A 21435-nucleotide genomic window follows, 5' to 3' on the forward strand; every position below is an offset into this window, starting at 1 on the left:
ATTGGTGGCTGAGTTGTAGTTTCAGTTGGGGTAGAAGGTGTTGTGGTAGGTGTAGTGGTTGTCGGTGGCTGAGTTGTCGTTTCGGTCGTGGTAGAAGGTGTTGTGGTTGTAGTATGAGGAGGTGTAGTTGGTTTGGTTGTGAAAGTAATTGTTGTATGTTTTGGTGTTGTGCTGCATTGAACCTTTTTGCAACACTTTACCTTTATTTCATAATCTAAACATATTGGGGGATACTGCAAGCTGTTCTTACACACAAGTCCTTGGTTATTACATGTTACCTCTTGTCGCAAGGTCTTTAGGGGAACCCCTGGATAGTGCACACCCTGACACTCCACTGCCACTGGATTCTCACAAATTTCATATCCTTTCTGGATGATGTGTGTGATGGTTTCATTGTCCCCACCTGCAGGACCATACTCAGGGTAGTCTGAATTTATCCATTTGGACCAGGAGCATACTATTTCTTCACAAGGTGTTAGAGTAACATGTTGTGTTGTTGGGGTTATTTGGGGTTTTGTGGTTGAGCTTGGAGGTGTTGTAGGTGTAGGAGTAGGCTTTGTTGGGCATGCACTATAGTCACAACAAAGAACTCTGACTTGATAGTTAAAGCACAAGGCCAGTGGTCCTGACTGGTCTTCATTTCTGCATGTCAGCCCTTTAGCCAGATTGCACTGCACCACTTGTCCCACATTGTCAATGGTGACATTAGGGAATTTCTCAGCTCTGCATTGGATCTCGCTTGGCTTGTCACATATCTTGTACCCCTCTTCTCTAATCTTTTCATAAGTTTCACTGTCTCCTCCTGGAGTTCCCAGTGTGGGGAAGCTGGTATCATACCATGGGGACCATTCACAAGGATTACATGTGACTGGCTCTGTGGACACACATATTATAGGTGTTGGTTAGGAGGTAATTTTTACATTATACACCTTAATATGTCTTAAGTTCCACAAAGGAATACCTTCCCCTACCTGATGTCGTTAATGTAAAAACAAAGGTTGTTGGTGGCTGGCTTGGTGTAGCAGTGGATGGCATATGTGTTGTCGTTATTTGGCATGGGTATGACGTCCGGTCAATGGTACCATTCTTTCCACACACTGCTGTGATGCAGTTACCATGTCCATCTGTTGTGTTATAGATGACATTGCCAGGGGGATATTTGTTTCCATGATAGGTGCAAGTACAAGCTATAAAGAGAGGAAATGTATTATTGACTTATTAACATTATAATTTGTATGCATTTTTACAACCCACAGTCTCTCTATATCTTTGCATACCTTGGGCATCATAATGGCATTGGATGGCCATAGAACTGCATGTACTTCAAGAGAGATAACATGAAATATATTGTCAGTTTTGTTTTCAATTAATTTGAACTTAATCTTGATGTGGCACATTTAATATATGCAAGGCCTACCATGTTTGACAGTTTTCGGTTGTTGGAACATTGTCACCATTTTTATAGTGTCTCCCCTCTTTATTGAAGCATCCACATTGTTCTTTTAAAACACATGTCATTGTGTCCTCATCAAAGTATGGCTGAGCAGGAGGACATTTTGGATAGCAACCTAATTGAAAAACAAACAGAAGGTTTTACAGTGTAGCTTCTTTAATAGTTGTTGGCCATTGTTCAAGTTATAAAAACTTATCTTGTACCTTCTAGAGGAGGTATCTGGGTAGAGCAACTGCCTGAGGGGTTCCTGCAGGTTTTCATACAAGGAGATCCACATGGCTTATAGTGCCATTCACATTCACCAGGGGGGTTGTAGTAATCACAGAAGAGAGCTGGAAAATAAATACTTATTTAGAGAAGATGATTATGTTCCAGTTTGGAGTATTCAGAGAGCATACTAATGATTTTAGACATGTGATTATACATAGCCTTAATTTTACCTTTATACTAATCAGACATGGTACCAGAGCATTGTAATACTGAATGATGAAATGAAAATGACCTCAGAAAAAAGTCACTGTGATCTCTGAAAGATTAATCCGACACCTCCCAGTATATGGTAGTGAAATGCACAAATGGCACAACCATTCCTAATTGTAGTTCTCAGAACTGTGATACAAAAAAAAGAAAAGCGTATGAACTGTTTTTCAACAAGGAATGTTTCATCCTGGTTACTCACGGCAGATCTTGGGAGTTCTCCATTGTATGCAGATTCCGGCTTGATTACAGGCTTCAGCATAAGCAGCCACAGCTGTGCAGAAACACTCGCAGTCTCCACCAGTGTCACAAGCACATGAGTCAAACACACATGCGTCATAGTATGGAGTGGGGTCCACCTACAGACACGTTAATCGTGATACATTAATGGGTTAAATAGGTGTGGAAGAGCAACTCCACAACACTAAATGTCGTGTGGACGGGAGGCACAACATCAATTCTACTTCTAGTTTACTACAACTAAGAGGCAAGTACTGCACTTATCTGACAGCTACAGTTAGTAATTACTCTTCAGATTTCAGGACAGATCATCAAAGTTTATAAAATAAGATGCCTTTTCAGATATTAAACTGCCCACACATATATAAATATAAAAATAATAGTTTAAACACCTCACCAACATTAAAATGCTGCATAAATGTTAATGCAATGGCAATAATGACCAAATAATATACTGTAATATATCATAATTTAACACTCTGAAAAGGGGCCATTCCACTGCTTAATGAGTACTTTTGCTTTTGAAGGGGAAACTTGACTTGACAGTGGTGCTGAATGTAAAGTTAGTGATTACTAATATAATTAGGAGTCATTCTCTGAGCACCAGGCATATCCACATTAAATTTCCCAATGTCTGTCCAGTAGTTGACATATCTTGTTCTGGATCTGTGTTGGAGGGACAGGCAGAGCAACTAAAACATCCCCATCACCAGACACTGATGGTTGTAGATTAAAAACAGAAGAAAAACTACAACAAACTTGACCTACAGTAGAGTGGCAGGCAGAGAAGACGTCACTCTGTATAATGCTGCACCGTTTCTGGGCCCACGACTGTCTGTATGGGTTGGCTGTGCAGGGGCTGGTCACTGCCTGAGCATCAGGGCAGCTTGGCAAATCCTTCCAGCTGTTCCCAAACACCAGCGGGTTGACCACCACTGCATGGGACCTTGTAGTGAAGTCATTATTTGCATTGCCATCATAGTTACCACACAGCCCACACACACGTCCCTGAAAAAGCAGAGCTCAAATTAGATATCAAAACAAACCTTGCCTTTTAATTGTTGTAATCAGTTATTGTGACATTAAAAACAAAACCTTCATTTCATGGTTACCTTATATTTTGGGCTGAGCTTGATGAACAAGCTGGTCTTTCTGTCCCACATGAGAATGAGTCCATTATTGGCTTCAACTACCAGGTAGATGCCCATAGTGCGGTAAAGGAATGGAACTGTTTCTTCATTTCCACTTGAAAGCAGCTGGTAGCTTCCCTCTGTTAGTATTAGTTCTGCACTCTAAACAAAAGGACAGAAATTGATTTCACCTACATATACAATTTCACTTGTTACTGGAAATCACAGACCAGACACCTGCTTTTACTCTGTCTTCATCTTACCAACCAAACTAATTAACGTAATGAACATTAGCTAATCAGAGGCAGAGTTGTGTAAGTATTCGCAGAATGCCAGTGGGAAAGAAAAACTAAGTGTTATGCAGGTGCATACCTAGTTTAACCAGGACGTGGCGGTAAATGGTAAGAATGGAACTGCATTGTATAACGCCTTTTTCCAGTCTTCGACCACTCCAAAGCGCTTTTACACTTACGTGCCACATGGACCCCGTTTCACACACACTTCACAACAGGAGTCCCAATCGAACAGAAATGAACTTCATTCATGACACATTCCACACAACCCGATGTCTCATGCCATCGCGAGCAATTTGGGCTTGCAGCTATCTTGCTCAAGGATAACTTTGAACACGTGGCATGAGGAGAGAACACAACCTTGCCGATTGGGGGACGACCCCTCCGCCTCCCTGACCCAGCCCCCCTGGCCTGGCTGCGGCGCCCTAGAAGAATGGGTCCTCAAGTGGGACAAAAATCGGAACCAGTGAGTACTGGCCCATTTCTGGCACTGGCATTTCTTGTCAGATTTTTGTATAATCTGCTCAGTTATTGTAAAACAAGTAAGGATCAGAGGCTAAACGTCTTCAAGAATCTAAAGCCTAGTCTAAAGTCCTTCTAAACTTCTATTTGCGCCAAATCAGTTGTGAATACCTTTGAATTTTAAGTTTGTATCAGCAGTTTACACTGAGTCAGACAATGCAGTTATTTTTAAAAAAAAGGTTATGTATTGACTGTTTACCCCCAGGAAGATCTTGATGGTTTTGGAGCAGGTGGTTCCTGTGGTTCCACATGGAACATTTTCAGTGATCACTCTGAAGGTTCCATTACTCTGAGCACTGCCACAGTAGTCCTGAGGAAGGATACACACACACAAGCAAATAATCAATATTAGTGGCTCTGCTTGCGTCATACAAAAACAGAACAGGCTTAGAGGTAGTGAACTAGGGTCCCCCGGTTATATCGTCTGGGATGGCTCATTCCTGAAAGTGTCACAAAGCATGATGAGTGCTCAGTCCAAAGACAAGAAAATCAGTTCCATCAATCTGTTTAGCAGTTCTTTTTGTGGCCTTCATACCTGAGTAAGAATATATTCACAGCTGCCATCGAAAGTGAAGCGCTTCTCGTCAAAAGTCATGTAGTGTCCGGCACCATAGACAGAGCAGGTTCCATCACACTGGTTGGTAGTGCACTGCCACTTCCTGTCTTTACAAGTGCTATAAATGATCACAGATTAGATGGTAATGAGCTCATAATAAAACACATGCCGTTTGTTTGTACATTTGTCAGTCACACATTGAGGTGCAACCAAATTAATAGACCTTATTTACAGCAGCCATTTTGACATGAAATAGTAGGGTAAATACAGTGTTACGAATTAGGGATGAACAGCAGCACCCGTTCACCTACCAGGTGTTGCAGTCCACCTTGGTGGTCTCTCCAGGCTGGTAGGAGATGCCGTTGTGAACACAGGAACAGGCCTCTGGCTTGATGCAACTTCCTTTACCATCAGATACCATCCCAGATGGACACACACAGCCAGAGACACACCCTGTGGTCATCTGGAGAACCAACATTTTTTACAGTCACATTAATGTCTGTTCCAGAAGATAAAACGTTGTAACGTTACCTCAGATTATCCAAATATTTGTCCTAGTTTTATAACCAATAATATGTATTTGCATGTAAATGTTCCTTCAGGATTGGGAGGAGGTAACTCACACAGGCCATGTCTAATGTGTTGCAGCTTTTCTCACACTCAGTTCCTTTTGCAGCTGGACCATTAGCAGAGCAGTTGAAGTAAACCATGGGAGGAGCACAGGCTGCTGAGAAAAGATGTCTGAAGTGACTTTACTGTACTGAATCTTGTCCACAAATTTTACACCTGAAGGCGGTGTATACTTTATATTAAGACTTTCTCAGTCTGAGAATTACACTTAAATATATGATTTGCAGAACAAACTTTTAATTAGTAGTTTAATTTAATCTTTAACCATGTCCCAACTTCAGCTCAACCTCCATACATTAGATTGGTATCCAGGTGATTTTGTATTGTAACTTACATGGCTGCACAATAAACTCTCCAATGCAGCTGAGTTTGCCCTCCTTGCAGGTGCTAGTGGAGAAATTCAAGAAACACAATAATATACATATTAAACTTTGCAGCACTCTGTTAACAAAACATAAAAAATATATTTGTATATCACAAAGAAGTCAGAACAAAAATACTGACTTCTAATTTAAATATAAGCAAAAAGAGTTCACATTTTAGTGCTCAAAAACATTACGGATTGGGGCTTTAACACTGAGACATGGTGTATACTCAGTGAAACCGCACAAATCGCATACATTTCACTTGGAATAACACAATAAAAAACATATGCAATATATATAATTTTCATACCACATGACTCCCTCCTTATTTACGACCTGTCCGGGCGGCACCACTGAGCCTTCGTCGTAGCAGGGACAGGCCTTAGATGGGACACACTTCCCAGATTCATCCAGATAGGTTTCCTCTGCGCAGATACAGCCGTCGATGGGCGGGAAGGAGAAGTGGCAGCTGAGGTCCGTGGAACCGATGCAGCCGCAGGTGCGACTGCTGGACGTGATGTTGTAGGAGTAGACCATGTTGCTAGGGCAGGAGCTGGCATATTTCCCTGAGGAGGTCAGACCACAGAATCAGTGATAAGCTGTAAGACTGCTACACTGCAAGCATGCTACATGGAGATTTTAAATTACCACACTAATGTTTACCAACAATATTACTGAATTATTTTGTTTGTGGTTGTTAGCTGTAGGACTTGCTCTTTATCCACTTGATTACTGGTTCAACTCCTGCTTGGTATAGAGATGTTGATCATATACTGAGTGTTTTGACATTTGACAGCAGTGGATAGATAGATATATACATGTAATGTGTAATTTTTTTTTAATTGCTGTTTAGGGGCACATCTAATTATCGATGACAATTGTATTAGCTAATTAGTTCATTGCTGATTTTTCCTTAATTTTGCGGTTGATGCACTTGGATTTGAGCTGTATGTTAAATAATGGCAGTAATGTAAATAGCTATATATACACAATATGGAAGGCTTTTTTTTGTGTGTCCCTAAAAGTCATGGAAGACAAGATTGTTTTTTTGATTTGGACAAGCTAGTACTGTTTTCTGAGTCTCATGCACAACACTCTTCTGCTTCACAGCTCTTCTCCACTCACCACAGATGGTCTTCCTCCAGCCGTTGAGTTGGATTCCTGCAGCTGCACAGGCATGGGCATACGAGGAGACTGCCGCACACATGCAGTCCTCACTCTTCTCACAGTTACAGCTGTCATACATGCAGTTCTGCGAGGAGACAAAATATAGATAAAAACATCAGTGTGAGGTCTGGAGACTGATCCAGGTACAGCCCACAGAGATATGTAAAAGCTGTGATACTCACCTCTTTGTAAGAGTCAGGGCTGATCTCTGAGTGACAGGGGGCAAACACTCCCTGAGGGTCGTTCAGCATGGAGCACCAATGGCGGGCGTATTTCTCTGTCAGTGACACACAACAACCAACATCAGTCACTCTGAAGAACCCACAGTGATACCAGAGAATCTAAATGAGTCAGACTTACCATTATCCAGACTAAGACTGCAGGGGTTCTCAAAGTTGCTCTTTACATTGGGGCAACGAGCATGTGTCTTCCAACTGTTGACAAAACCTGCTGCCGTGGCATCTGGAACGCCACTGAGCTTAAGGAAGTCATCAGCTTGGTTACTGTTGAAGTTCCCGCACAGACCTGCAGGCAGACACCATCATGTTAACACCTAGGCCTTTATTTTAGAGAGATTAAATGGGACTGACTCTGTCTTTCGCCACAGGGTAGAAGAGTGGGCACAACACAGATAATTTTTATAACGTTGAAGGCATTTCTTTCACACTAAAACAGACTAATAAAAAACTGATTTGTTGGTTTTAAAATTGTAATTAAAATCAAAGTAAGAAGAACTTTTATAATAATTTCAGCAGAGATTCCCAACCATAGGTAGTTAGCAAGTAGTTACCACGCAAGCATAAGGGGGTGAAATAGTTAACTAAAGGTAATGGATAAACTGTTGAAACGTCCATTTTTTGTAGTAGTAGTAGTAGTGAGTAAGTTTGCAGGCTTTACCATTTTTTTTACTTGACCAAACCATCCATTACATGAAAATACTGTAACACATTATATATGTAATATCCAGTTTTATGATTATATAGTAGTTAAATAACACATCTGGAACATGAATGGTGGTTTTGATTAAGGGGTACTTAAGATTATCTTTAAAAATCATAAATTTAATCAAAACTATTTATAGTTTGTTTAAATCAAAAGTCATTAAATGTCAGTACCTCCATAGATACAAGTAACACCTGTTGGTCTAATTTTACCACTTTAAACTGTGAATAAACACATCTGGCTTCATGGAGCGGCAATAACTACTACATCAAGATATTAAAGTAACCAGCACTACATTGATGGATTGTCTGTATATGTCACAATCCCTAAAAGCTCATGGTTTTACTGTATATTGTATTAATAAATAAAGAAATAGCTATATATCAAAATGAGCCAATTTCACATTTTTCAGTCTCAGCATTTCTACCTGTGTTTCTACAATATATGTTTACAAAACCCCTATTTTCTCTATTTCCACTCACATATTCATTGTTTGCAACAACCAACAGGGCTCAATAATGCCATCATCACTATTTGAGTGCTATAGGTTGGCAGGAAGAGCACATACAGATCATTTCAGTGTACATACCACAGGTCTTGGCCTTGTAGTCGTTGGTCACTGTGACGTAGAGCTGCATGACTGGCTGGAGCTGCACTTCCAACAGAACACCGACAGACGTCTGGACCAGCACGTAGAAAGAGGATGCTCTGAAGGCGGAGATCCCAACTATGGGTAAAGAGAGGGAGTTATTAAAAGGATGGATGGGAGGAGACTGAATTAAATACTTTTTGTCTGCTCATCTGGCTAGTCAGGAAAACAGCATATTAAAACTGGAATCTATAGTTTTTGCATGCTGGCAGTCTATCCAGGCCAGAGACAAATGAAAATTACTCTGAATCAGCAGTGACTGAAAATACTAAAATATCAGTGCCACTTGTTTTTTAAGTCATTGAATGTTTAATGTATTATTTATTATTAATTTTATTACACATTTTTTGTGTTTTTTTCGAAATATATGCAGCCGTCCTTGTCACTGAACTCTACTGTTGAGCTGCAGAGGTGAGATGGTGACCTCACATGGACACACGATGTTGCCAGCTGGAAGAACATACACTAACACTACACCCGGCTGACCACTAGATGTTGCTGGTGTCCCGCTAACGGCTATAGGCAATTTATGTTCACTGGAATTCATGATCAAGGCTGACGCTGAACCACTTTAGAAATGAACAAAATGTCTATATTCATAGATTCTTTATACATGTCTGGAGGGGATCTTTAAGTCTGTCAGCAACTAAAATTAAGTGTTTATCCACTCTTCAGTCTTTCCGCTGAACAGTTTATATTATGTACACTATATAGAAAACTGTACTGTACTTAGAATGTGGCCCTATAGTGTATCTTTTTCTACATGTCAGATAGAGAGAAAGTCACAGGTGAACATTGTACAGAGGAGTCTCTCACCAGCAGAAAAGGGTAACTGAGCGTAGATGCCATTGACAAAAACCTTGCCATTGGGCTGGATGGTGATGACCTTTATATGGAGGGAGAAAAGATGTTATTACTCAAATGTTTACATTCTGGGTGTGTGTTCAATGATGGTGTAATGATTTAAAAAAAATCCTGCTTGCATTGCATTACCATACAATGATGCATGCAACTTGATCAGTAAAACTTGATAAAACGTGAATATAATATTCACTGTGATGGACCCAACCTGCAAGATTATTTTCACTGCATACTTGAATACATATAGAAACGAATGCCAAAACATACTGAACAATCTATTGTATGCTTTGGAAAATAATTGACACCAAAAGCAAAACAAAACTACAGGTATAATCGTAATTCCTCAAATTCCTCATCATTTACTTCCAACAGGAAAACAAAAAATGCTGAAAAGATTTGGAATGAAAATATTTCATAATGTATTTGGATTCAGGATCATCCATAAAACACAATATAAACTCTTTGAGGATCATATTTCTAAAATAATTCAGCTATAATTTAGATTTCTTGCAGGTAAAGGCTCAAATACACACTGTTGTGTGTGTGAGTGTGTCTGTGTATGTATCATACTCACATTAGCCCCTCCAGACAGACCCAAGGTAATGGACTTGAGGCAGGTTTCACTGTCAGTCAGTCCACACTGCACCAGTTCTCCCTGTACCACAAACTGGCTTCCACTGCAGTCCTACACACACAAACACAAAACTATTCAACTACTGCTGAACTCAGACAGCGTACCTGCACACAGCAGTGTGTATAATAGCAGTAGAATAAGTGACAGTGTATGGATCATTTGTATCAGCAGCACTAATACTTGAGGTAGAGGTTGATACTTAGGTAGAGTTAGTAATAGAGTGTTAAAAGCTACTTATACCAGTAGAATAACAATAAAAGAAAGGATATTGATAAAAGGTAAGTAAAATGTAAAAAGTAAAAATCTTTAGTAAAATGAGTGAACTAAAATTAATTAAAAAGGAAAAAGTAAAATTGGCAATAATATTGAAAAGTAACATTTTAACATTGCACATGGTATTAATAATACACAATATTGAAAAGTAATATTACACTGACGTTAATATTATTGTTCTCAGTGCCTGATGTTTTTGCTGTCCTCCCTGCAGAAGGGGGAAGAGTCATAGTTTGATGGCTACTGGGTAATCACAGCCTTCTACCAATAACAGCTATAACAGGTTTGAGGTTGAGGTCTTTTGTGTTATGCATGTCCCATTACCACAGCAGAGGTGTGTGTAAGTGTGATCTGATGATGATGGTGTGTGCTACCTTAGCCAGAACGTAGGAGCAGTCCCCGTGGAAGGTGTAGACTTTTCCATCAAAGGTGTTGACGTGAGCTCCTCCCTCCACAGAGCAGGTCCCTGGACAGTTCTCCTCCGTACACATCCACTGGCCACTCTCACACACACTGTCAGCACACACAATTGAATATTATTTACTAGAGAATAGAATCTCCAAAACAGTTTTATTTACAAGCTAGGATAAACTAGCCTGAACATATTCTGGGACCTACTGTATCTCTGTACTGGACACACCTTGACAAATGAAATTTTCTGACACATTTTGCATTAATCAAAGGGAGACTGACATACTGCATATACCATTTTTCATACCATTTTTTGCAGTGACTGGAGTAGGACTCTCCAGGCCCATAGATCTTGCTGTTGTAGCTGCAGGAGCACTGGCTCAGTGGGACACAACCTTTTCCATTTAGATCATCCAGCACCGTGCCTGAAAGTGATCCAAGTATGACTGTATTGAAAGCCATATAGTGTGCGTGTTTGTGTGTCTGTATGTGCGTGTCACTCTGCTGTACCTGCAGGGCAGAAGCATCCATCGATGCAGTGATTGTCACAGGTGTGGCTGGCCTCTGGGTTGGAGCAGGTGTCAGCACAGGGACTCCCACACTCTTTGTACTCCATTTTGTAGGGACACGACTTCCCTGTGAATACATCAGTTGTTTTTTACCACGTGACTTACACAACCACTCTGATACCATTCACTCATACAAACTTTACTACTGCATCCTGGTTCCTATTTTCAACTATAGTGTGTCTTTGAGTGTTTTGAGTCAGTGGACGAAAGCAGACAACCCTTCCCACCTGTGGAATATATAAGTAGCAGTGTCTGACGAGTGTACTCACAGCAGAGCTCTTTGGTTCGCCAGTTGTGGGGCTTGCCACCAGCATGGACACACTGTCTAGAGAACTCAGACACAGTGTTGCACAGGCAGAAGACTTCTGACTGTTCCTCGACGCCATTGCCACAGTGACAGAGGTCTGCAACACAGGCAGAGGTGAAGGAGGCGACATCCAGCAGATTGTGACAGCTGTGGAAAGCCGGCCCTGTCAGGATCTGCTCACACAGAGGTTTCTACAGGACAGACAGACGGGAATGGAAACAGAGGCTTAAAGCTGAGAAGGTGCAACATAACATAAGTGTAGCGAAGGCCACACATATCTAGGGATAATCCCTTGTGGAGTTACTGTAACTACTCATGCTATAATTGTGATACAGTGTTGTGAAGAATGATTTTTTATTTTTAATTAATTTAGATTTTCATGTGTCAGTGGTTGAAGCCTCACCATGTTGTTGCAGTTTTGTGTTGACTCCAGTGTGTAGTCCGAGCAGCTTTCAGTTGGACCATCCATCTTCCAGAAGTTAGCGTAATCCATGGGGGATATTTTCACACCTGTTTGGATAATATCAAAGAAACACAGCTCAGTTCTGCACCCTGCCCACACTGACTGACTTGTTAAAGTGGGTCAAAGTTTACCGTGACTGTAGAACTCGTTGTAGAGCTGGACCCCATTAAAGTCTCCACAAAGACCACAGGTTTGGTTCTTATATTTCGAGTCTAGCTCCACCTGTGAGAACAAAACCATCAACCAATGAAATATATACAGTATGCTTTAAATCATATTTGGTGGTCCAACTCCCTACTGCACTTAATACATTACGCAACATGGATATATCATTTGTTTAGTGTGCAGCCTGATCCTGTGTCTAAATAGTTATATTTAAATTCAATCCTTTGACAGTATTTTTTTATAATGATATTTTCATTGCCGAAAAACACAGGCAGAGCACAATTGATCCTCACCCTTTTCGCTCTGTGCTCCAATCACAGTTAAGTAAGCATCAGTCAACTTTCCTTTCCTGTACTTAGATATGCTATGTGGCTACACATATATATAGTCACATTTTATGTTAACAAAACATTAGATAACTAGCTAGCTAATTTACATTAATAGCTAGTTACATCATATGTTTGACAAACACTAGCTAATTAGCTAGTTAACAATTAATGTAGATTAGTTAGCGAGTTAGGTAGCATTTTGATTACATTAGCTAACATTAGCTAGGCTAAGGTGTGTGCTTTCTCTCATATGTGTATATGTATAAATGTATGTATGCTTTGCAAGTGCACAATTAACAGAGGATTCAAAATATTACAATACAACATCCCTAGTTCTCTTACTCTTGTGAAACATTAACCTGAAGCTCAATTCTGAAGCTGTTTCTGTAGTTTTTATAATAAACAATATGTATATATATATATATATATATATATTTATATATACTATATATATATATATATAGTAGCTTACTGTAATAAAACTAACATTGCTTCAAAATCACTAAAGTGTAACCCTGAGGCTGTCCTGGAAATAATGTGATAGAAAATTTCAAATAAATTTTGCAACTTCTGATCAATAAATATCAATTTCAGGCTTAAATGACTATAATTATTTCAATTCCTATATCCGTAAACGGAATTTTTTCCAATTATCTGTATCTGGATATACAGATAATTCAGTTGGTTAAACAGATACACATAGAGATAATGGTGTACTCACTCATCCCTATGCCCTACTCTGCCTCTGACTGGTTACCCTGACGTACCCCTCATGCCTAACCTACTAACCAAACCAATTAAGGCAACAAGTACTAGCCAACCGGAGGCTAACCCAGGTTCTAAAAGGGGCAGGATGTAGGAAGGGTCAAGTGCTCTGCATTTAACAATTTTAACAATACTGATATGTATTTTTAAACTATAAATCATCAAGTCAAGTCATAGCAGACTTTTCTGTGCAGTTATAACCCTACCAGAAAAGAGTCCTCCTCGTTCCAGATAGCAACCAACCCCAGCTTTGCTTTGATTTTGATGTAGGTGGGAGTTTTCTCGATGAGCATGCCTGCTTGACTGAGTGGTAAGACAGCTCTACAGGAAGAAAAAATAAGTTGCGTTATTGTGGCCATTATGATTTTTTCTAACTGTTGTTCCTGGAGCCAAAGGGAGATTGTAAATGGAGCTGTCAGTTGTGTTTAACCATTTGCAAAGGCATGAAATCAAAGAGTGGCAGTAGATAACAATATTTTGTTTGGGTAATTTACTTCTGTGTCTGATATCTTTAGGTACTAACAATGCAGTTCTAATGACTATGAGGCAAGCGTTTTCACAAAGGATAATTCTTAAGACCAATAGCATAAAACAAAGCATGGAACAAAGTTTTCTTTTCCAACATGAATTTACTTAACTAACTACAGCATTCAACAGTGTTTACAAAAACTATAAAATGTCTAAGGTAACATGATAAAGTTGCCATGGTAGCTCTATTCCTGTTCATGTCAATCAAGTCATTACTGAAATCAGTTGGTTTTATAAGGGAATTAGATATATGACCCACATGTATCCAGTCTGAGGCAATAACTTATGCAGGCAGAGCGGGAAGGGTTTAGGGTTAATAGCAGTGGTGGAATGTAACTATGAATATTTGCACTACTGTACTGTACTACTATAGTATTTACATTTTATGCAACTTTATATTTGTACTTCACTACCTCTTAGAGGCAAATATTCTACTTTTTACTCTTTTCACTACATTTGAGTGATAGCTTTAATACAGATCATAATTTTTCACACCCTTAAACATCTGCAGCAGTAAAATCTAACATACACATGAATGCAATATTAATCTGCTTTTGATACTTAAGTACATTTTACTGATAATTGTTACATTATTTCACTTTAGTAAAGGTTTGAATTCAGGTCTTTACTTGGAGTATTTTCACAATGTGGTACACATGCGAAGGATCTGAATACTTCTTCCAGCACCGGGTTTTAGAGTAAACTTACGATTTGCCATCAATGACCACCGAGCCCTTGGTGAGCTCCACCACTGAACCCTCCAGCTTCATAATGATGTTTTTGATGGTGGGACGGCCGCCAGCATCCTGTCTTCTTATCTGGATGTTGAAGTCCTTGTAACTGCCCCGGCAGGCCGAGGTCAGAACATAGTTGCAGGTGGAGTGCAACTGGAAAACATCCCCATCAAAGGTCTTGAAGTGGAAGTTGCCCCACGTACTGCAAACCTGGCCATTGTGGATGGGACTCACACCTGCAAAGACAAATCAGTACGTGATACCCCGACAGCAGCCTTAATTTACACAGGTCTTTACATACATGAATACATGTTCACGTACTGCCTACATAAGGGAACAGACAGTTAACAGCCAACCAACAAGCTCACCTGTTATTTTTTCAGGAATCTGGGACATGGAGAATGTGTTCACAGCAGACTTTGCCTCTGTTGAAGGAAGTAAAAGATGTTTGTCAAGCAATCAATTATCAAATTTCAAACTTTAAAAACACAATAATGCTGAGCATTCCTGTAGCACATGGGTAAACATTTGAACGATTAATTGTCCCATTTGTTATATTTGCCAAGCTGCCTATTGGAGTATATTGTGTGTAGCCTACCGCTGTGCCAAGCAGCTACGATGGCTGACAAAGTCAGACATAGCAGCCACTCGTTAGCCATAGCCATTTGCTTCTCCACAAGAACTCTGAGGTCGATGGGAGGGAGGCCCAGCTCTTTATACCTGGGAGCAAGGTCTCATTGTGGCAGGTGTAGCTACATTTCCATATTCATGAGGGCTGGTCTTGGCCTTCCCCTTCTTCACCAGAGTTGGGCAGTAAGGCATTACTAGTAATAATACTACAGTAATAATATTACTTTCCCCAGTAACTAGGAGTGTAACTAATTACTAATACATTTAAGTAATAATAATTTAAAAAATTAACCCTTTTTGCACTGTTGAAAGTGTGTTAGTAGTAGTAGTTTTTACTATTACGGTAAAGGGATATTAGTAATGTTCACAGTTAAAGCTGGAGTTATTTTATATTTTTAGTGTATAAAAACATGTATAGCGCTAATTCATAACAGAAGACCAAACTCCTTATAACATTATTTACAGAGACCCAACTCAACAAAGAGCATCAGAATAAGCTCAGTGTGACTTTCTTACATCAGTTCAATTAAGCCATTGCCAGTGTTTGTGGAAATAAATAAAACTCATCTATACAACTCAGTCACAGTTGTATATCATTAAACATCACAGAGACGATAAAATCATTCCCCAAACATAAAGCCTGGATGAATGGAGTGGTGAGGGCTTTCTCCAGAGCCAAAAAAGCTGCCTTTTTGTCAGGTGACAAGGAACCCTACAACACCGCCAGAGCAAGACTGAAAGCGGGCATCAAGGAGGTAGAGCAGAGACACCAGCAGAGACTGGAGAGAGACCCACAAAACCAACAACAATAAAGATATGTGTCAGGCGATCCAGAACATCACAGGCTACAAAAGCAGGAGCTCCCCCATCATGTGTGAGATCATGGTGGTCACACCTCCCAACCCTGTTTTTAATCAACAATGAGTTACAGGGAACTTTAAGGATTCGGGATAATTGTTACTTAAAACTGCAAGTCCAAACCAAACATATTTCCTGTGTTTGAGTTGATACATTCGGTTAGTTTCTGGCCGTGGTTCTGACCAGTCAGGCTCAAGAGCTTCAAGATACAGTTTTGGCATTATTCAAGTAGGTAATGCCCACAACTACCAAATCTGATTTACACCTGTGGGAATAATAGACAACCATTATGACCAATTATGGCTTGATATCATGTAAGGCTTAAGATAAATAAAGTGTTTTTATTTGCTTTGCTTTATCATATTTTGACTCAAGCGATAAAAGCTTAAAACTATTCAAGGTGTGTTCGATTTTTGCGTAATTAGCACTTTGGTCTTTTCTTTGCTTATCACCAGCAGTCATCTTTAACAATAGCAAGACTCGACAGAGAGTCAACATGAATGGAGAGCAGAGATTACTTGTTATACTTTGGTTCATTACAGATCCATTAGTATTGTCTTAACGTCCACCCAAATGAGATTGTGTGGCTGGCAGAAGTGGTTCTGCTGCTTGCCACAAAGCCATGGGTGCAGCTTCCATCTGCGCAGTGGCACTAATCAGACATTGTTTTCAGTCATGCTGTTTGGATCCTATTGTTTTCTGAGGAGGTTCTGTAAATCAACTCATAATGAAACATAAAAATATTGTTTATAGGTATAGAGAGGTATCTAATGCTGCCTGTCTGACTGGTGGGACTGTAGGCCACTAGTTTGACAGCAGTATGTGCAAAGCTGGCGGTAACAACCCTAAAAAGGTGGCACATGTGTTATATCTGGTGAAATTTTAAAAAAATGGAAGCAGAAGTTCCAGTACTGGTTTAGTGACTTTACAGTGAGCTTAATATACTTTGATTATTTTCTATAAATTTGAATGTCACTGTAATATTTAAAATATTCCTGGTATTGCTCTGTCATCATTATTGTGTTTCTTTCTCATTTCAGCCAGAGTATCAGTATGGTATTGTGTCCAGAGGCACTCCAGATAATGGGAAGAGTAAGCGTAATAATCATAACACACCCATAGCAGGTTGCACCGTTTTATTGCCAGTCACCATGAATATAAAAACCTTTTTACCAACCTTTCTTTTTAGATAACCCAAAGTTTCACTTTTAGCAGATTAATAAGAGCCTGGCCAGGTTTTCAGTTCTGTTTTAAGATGATAAGCCATAAACTGTGTATGGGGATGGCAAAGGGGAGCATATTACATGATAAGAAGTGGGTGTGTGGACAGGTGACTGGGACACCAGGAAGAAGGGAGGACTAATGCTGGCCCAGAGAGTATGAAATATGCTCTACAAAAAGGAATCTCAAGAAAGTAACAGCACCTTATTTTTTGTATATAAAGAATAATAATCTTGACAAGCATGATTTACATTAGAAAAGTGTTCTGGTTTTAATAGAATCTATCTCACTCTGTCTCAATAAGATGTTACAGCTAATATTGAGCTCCATTTAACCAGTAACAACCAGTAACAAGTCTTGTCCCAGTGTTGGAAATGAAGCAGCTGTTCAGTTTTTCATTGTTTTAATAAAAAATGTTAAAAATAAGAATACTTCTGGTGCCTTCATTTAAGACCAAGTCACCTATTTTCATTATGCTGTTTGAAGACATTGTGTCTTTTTGCCGATTATTAATCTTAGATTAAAAGGTACTAATTTTTAAATTCAGCTCAATAAAAAAAGTGACCAAAATACTTCTTTAAGAAAGGCTGTCTTATATAACTGAGTTTACATTACTTGTAATAAATACAGCTTCCTAGATTCTTAGATTTCTCAGATTTTTATACTAGTTAAGAATAGTCCACTGGCCAACTTTTTTGGCTCAATACAAGAAATTTTGATTATATTTTAGAAGAATGTCTGGCTTGTTTCTAGAAGGGCTGTTTTTGCAGTGTGTAAGTAAAGTGGAGGCTGCACTAAAGGCAAATACTGATCACTGTTAAGAGAAATAATGTAGTTTTAAAGACATTTTCTTTATTGATCTAGGTTTTTTTTAATTAGCCCATTGGCACAGCCTCAGTGTCTCCAGTGGCTGGCTCTGACTCGTATGTGAAAAAGTTGCTCAATATTGAGATTTTCTGAGTCACCCTGAAATGTGACAACATTGGGTCAGAGTGTGTTTGGACAGTGTTCACCTCCTTTAACCAACAGTGATAACCCGGCTGAGACTGTGTTGGTTTGGGCCCAATCACAATAAAATGGCACCTGTGGTTTGCTGTGAAATTATTTGAAAAAATTGGAACATAATTTTTTATCAAACTGAGGTTACACAGCAAATATTTGATAAGATGAAAATAAAAGGTAGCATGCCTAAATCATATGTACATATAAAAAAGGGCAGTGGAAACTCTTTTATGATCAAATTGTTAAGTAATATAGTCATTGGCACACATGTAGGCTTTTATTTATTTAATTTGTTTGTTCTATAAGCTGATTACAAATATGTCATGATCTCCAGTGCTTATGGTACATACTTTATTAACAAACACTTATTCTTCGCGAGTATGTTGCCTACTGCCTACTTTACAATACGAAGTTGTAGAATGAAATAATTTAGATACAGTTCCCGTTATGCTACCTTTAGCTAACAAAGTGTGGACAAAATGTTTTTATCAATACCACAAACCACTATTCCCTGCTTGATACAAACCATTTCTACGTTTGGTACCTTTTCAGGCTACAAAGCTAATTTAGAAAAGTCTGAAACAAGTGTCCAGGCCTGTCAGAGCCGTTTCCTTTTTTGGTCACCCTCACGGCCAAATGTTTAGGTCCAACTTTCTTTTTTTTTGGGATGCCATAAAAGCATTTCGATCGTTGGGCCCCCTTCCCTCTCTCCTGGATGGGTAGGATTGCTCTGATTAAAATGGTCATCCTGCTTAGACTACTCTACCCACTGCAGATGATCCGAATTTATTATCAAACAAGGTTATCAAGGTGCTTGAAGGCTGGCTAGGTTCCTTTATTTGGAGCAAAAGGAAGCCCTGATTGGCTGGCTCTGATGGGGGCTTAGATGTACAAAGTGTGAGACTTGGTAGGGACTGGCTGAAATATGACCTAGCTTCAATCTAGCTTGACATTGAATCCTTGCAGTCCAAATGCCCTTTGTGGAATTTGCTCTTTGTGAATAATTGAGTCTGTTAAGGACCTCTGTATTAATACCATCAGTGCAATCAAAGCCTGGAGGTCCAGCCGTACTATAAAGGGGCCATGCTCAGACTAGCCCAGATTTCCTGCCAGGCTGTCAAGACAGGGGTTTTAAGGTATGGACCAGTGTTCACACAAGGTTTGAGTATTTTTGAATGGTTGAAAATGGCAGCAGCTGATGTTTCCTAATGACAACTGTTGACATACCTCAGGCCTAACAAGCTGATGAAGGCCTGAGACCTGGTAAAAAACTGAGACTGAACTCTTGACGGTGTAGGCTGCCCAAACATTTGCACATTCCACAATGGTATTTTTATTTTTGTTCAGTTTATGAAATAAAATGAAACAATGCAAATATTGTGATTTATGTTCCATACCCTCGAGTGGCTATCCTTACATCTTTTCAATGAAAAAATCTTCAAAATGTGATATCTGTCAAGCAGTGGCCAAACTTTCGCATACAACTGTATACTCTAGATTTGCTCCTGGGCTGCAGCCAGCACTGCAGTCTGCACTGTGTGTATATGCACATTCATTAGCAAAGCTCATACACAAGACAATATAATATATGTGACTTGAAGCACAAGCCACATACTGTTTACTTTATTATTAACCAAAACCATCTTTCCCTAACTTTAAGTAAAGTGCCTTTGTTGCTTAAACCTAGGCACATGTGGGATCCAGGATGTGAACCCCTGTCTCAGAGTCACATGTTTCCTCTGGTATGAAAATAGTGATTAATCACAGTTAACCCTTTTAGCTCTATTGTTCAATGCTGTCAACCGTGTGTTAGCAACACGAGGGAACTTGTCAACATTGGCAAACTTACAGCAGCAGTGACGTCTTAAGGAGCCTGCCAGTGTATAATAAAGTAGAATATGTAAATGTAAGAAAATGTACTTAGTTACTTTCTATTACTGGATGTAAACATTTGGTTCATGGGTTGGGAGTTGTCCCATTGGCTCCATTTTGGAGTTGCTGTATGAGTAACAGTTTCCATCCCAGATAAAATAACGTATGACACATGACTACAGTTGTTAGGGAGGTGTGATACCGCAACACATCTATATGCTGAACAGCTTCAAACCAAATACTGGTTCACATAAACTGCAACTATAAGACTGAATGCTTGTCCTGAAATAATAAAAATTAAAGATGTTTGTAATCCACTCCACCAACCCAACTTTCTGAAACCCACAGCTGATTATCTGTTCACTGTACACAGAAGCCACAGGTATGGTTGGATCTGGCATGCGAGAGAGATAAGGCCGGTGTGGAGGTGTATGGGCTGTTATCAGCGTGCATCAGGTTGGACTGATAGCTTTGGGCGATGCTGGGTGCTGCTGTTTGTCTAGCAGGAGTGGTGCAAGATGGGGAGGACCCTGAGGAGCAAAACGCCAGAGGGAAATCTGGACTAAAGAAAAATACAGGAAAAGTACAGAGGGAAGAAAACCAGCCTTGCCAGCCCAGTATTGGCTGATTTGACACAATTCACAGGCACTGCCAGTATGCAGCTCTGGTGCATGTGGTGTGACATTCTTATAGCAGGGGAGAGTTGATATACTTTTCACATAAATGTCATATTTAAAGATAAGGTTACCAATACCAGGTGCTATTTTGTAGAAGTTTGGAACAACTTGGGTAAAATCTGACTTTAAACAGTCGTTGCTCATTGTTACTTTTGACCCTGTCAGTTGGGTAACACAGCAGCTTAAACATAAATTGTTTAAAATATTTTTGTTATTATTTAAAAACTCAGACAATGTTCTTGTTAATATGTAATTGCAAACACATGATGTCTTTTATCATAGTAAAAAATTTAACTTTTAAATTTCATTTTATCCAACGTTTTACAATAACAGTGAACGGTAGGACGGTTTTAAGAGAAAATGTAATTGCGTAATTTAATTTGCTGTATTACTGACATCAGTTATCTTTTTAATTGTATTAATTAATTAATCATTCTTAATTACATTTTACATTAAAATTGTATTACTTCAACATTATAAAGCAGTAAGAGAATATCTGAATGGAGGACTATAGCAGATAATGATTTACCAAAGAACTGACTGGGAGACACAATATTATCGCTGCTGCTGTCATCGTCATCGTCTTTTTCATGTTCGTCATCGATCACTACTATTAATGTAGTTGTTGCTACTGTTGTTGCTGTACATCTCTCTCTCTCTCTCTCTCTCTCTCTCTCTCTCTCTCTCTCTCTCTCACCAACTGGTCAAGGCA

At 39.4% G+C, this 21435-nt stretch overlaps 1 protein-coding gene across 1 annotated transcript in view; it reads right to left on the reverse strand.

Moving 5' to 3' along the window:
* Positions 1-21: 21 nt before the first annotated feature.
* Positions 22-21435, reverse strand: part of LOC118343417 (mucin-5B-like) — a 23155-nt gene continuing 1741 nt past the window's right edge. The window contains exons 2-35 of the mRNA XM_035682219.1: positions 20411-20576; positions 15062-15183; positions 14832-14888; positions 14438-14699; positions 13408-13522; positions 12074-12164; positions 11883-11989; positions 11442-11670; positions 11114-11239; positions 10911-11028; positions 10567-10705; positions 9860-9970; positions 9241-9310; positions 8365-8502; positions 7194-7358; positions 7016-7110; positions 6792-6918; positions 5977-6232; positions 5636-5688; positions 5295-5398; positions 4983-5134; positions 4651-4789; positions 4315-4425; positions 3283-3462; positions 2939-3178; positions 2133-2289; positions 1657-1785; positions 1418-1568; positions 1278-1321; positions 962-1187; positions 690-825; positions 486-570; positions 279-403; positions 22-171 (exon numbers count right to left, since the gene is read on the reverse strand). Coding sequence (XP_035538112.1) covers positions 22-171; positions 279-403; positions 486-570; positions 690-825; positions 962-1187; positions 1278-1321; positions 1418-1568; positions 1657-1785; positions 2133-2289; positions 2939-3178; positions 3283-3462; positions 4315-4425; positions 4651-4789; positions 4983-5134; positions 5295-5398; positions 5636-5688; positions 5977-6232; positions 6792-6918; positions 7016-7110; positions 7194-7358; positions 8365-8502; positions 9241-9310; positions 9860-9970; positions 10567-10705; positions 10911-11028; positions 11114-11239; positions 11442-11670; positions 11883-11989; positions 12074-12164; positions 13408-13522; positions 14438-14699; positions 14832-14888; positions 15062-15183; positions 20411-20576 — 4676 coding nt within the window. The remainder of the gene's footprint in view (positions 172-278; positions 404-485; positions 571-689; positions 826-961; positions 1188-1277; positions 1322-1417; positions 1569-1656; positions 1786-2132; positions 2290-2938; positions 3179-3282; positions 3463-4314; positions 4426-4650; positions 4790-4982; positions 5135-5294; positions 5399-5635; positions 5689-5976; positions 6233-6791; positions 6919-7015; positions 7111-7193; positions 7359-8364; positions 8503-9240; positions 9311-9859; positions 9971-10566; positions 10706-10910; positions 11029-11113; positions 11240-11441; positions 11671-11882; positions 11990-12073; positions 12165-13407; positions 13523-14437; positions 14700-14831; positions 14889-15061; positions 15184-20410; positions 20577-21435) is intronic.

This window comes from Morone saxatilis, unplaced genomic scaffold, assembly GCF_004916995.1.
Source record: "Morone saxatilis isolate NCDOM2014 unplaced genomic scaffold, NCSU_SB_2.0 Contig11, whole genome shotgun sequence".
NCBI lineage: Eukaryota > Metazoa > Chordata > Actinopteri > Moronidae > Morone > Morone saxatilis.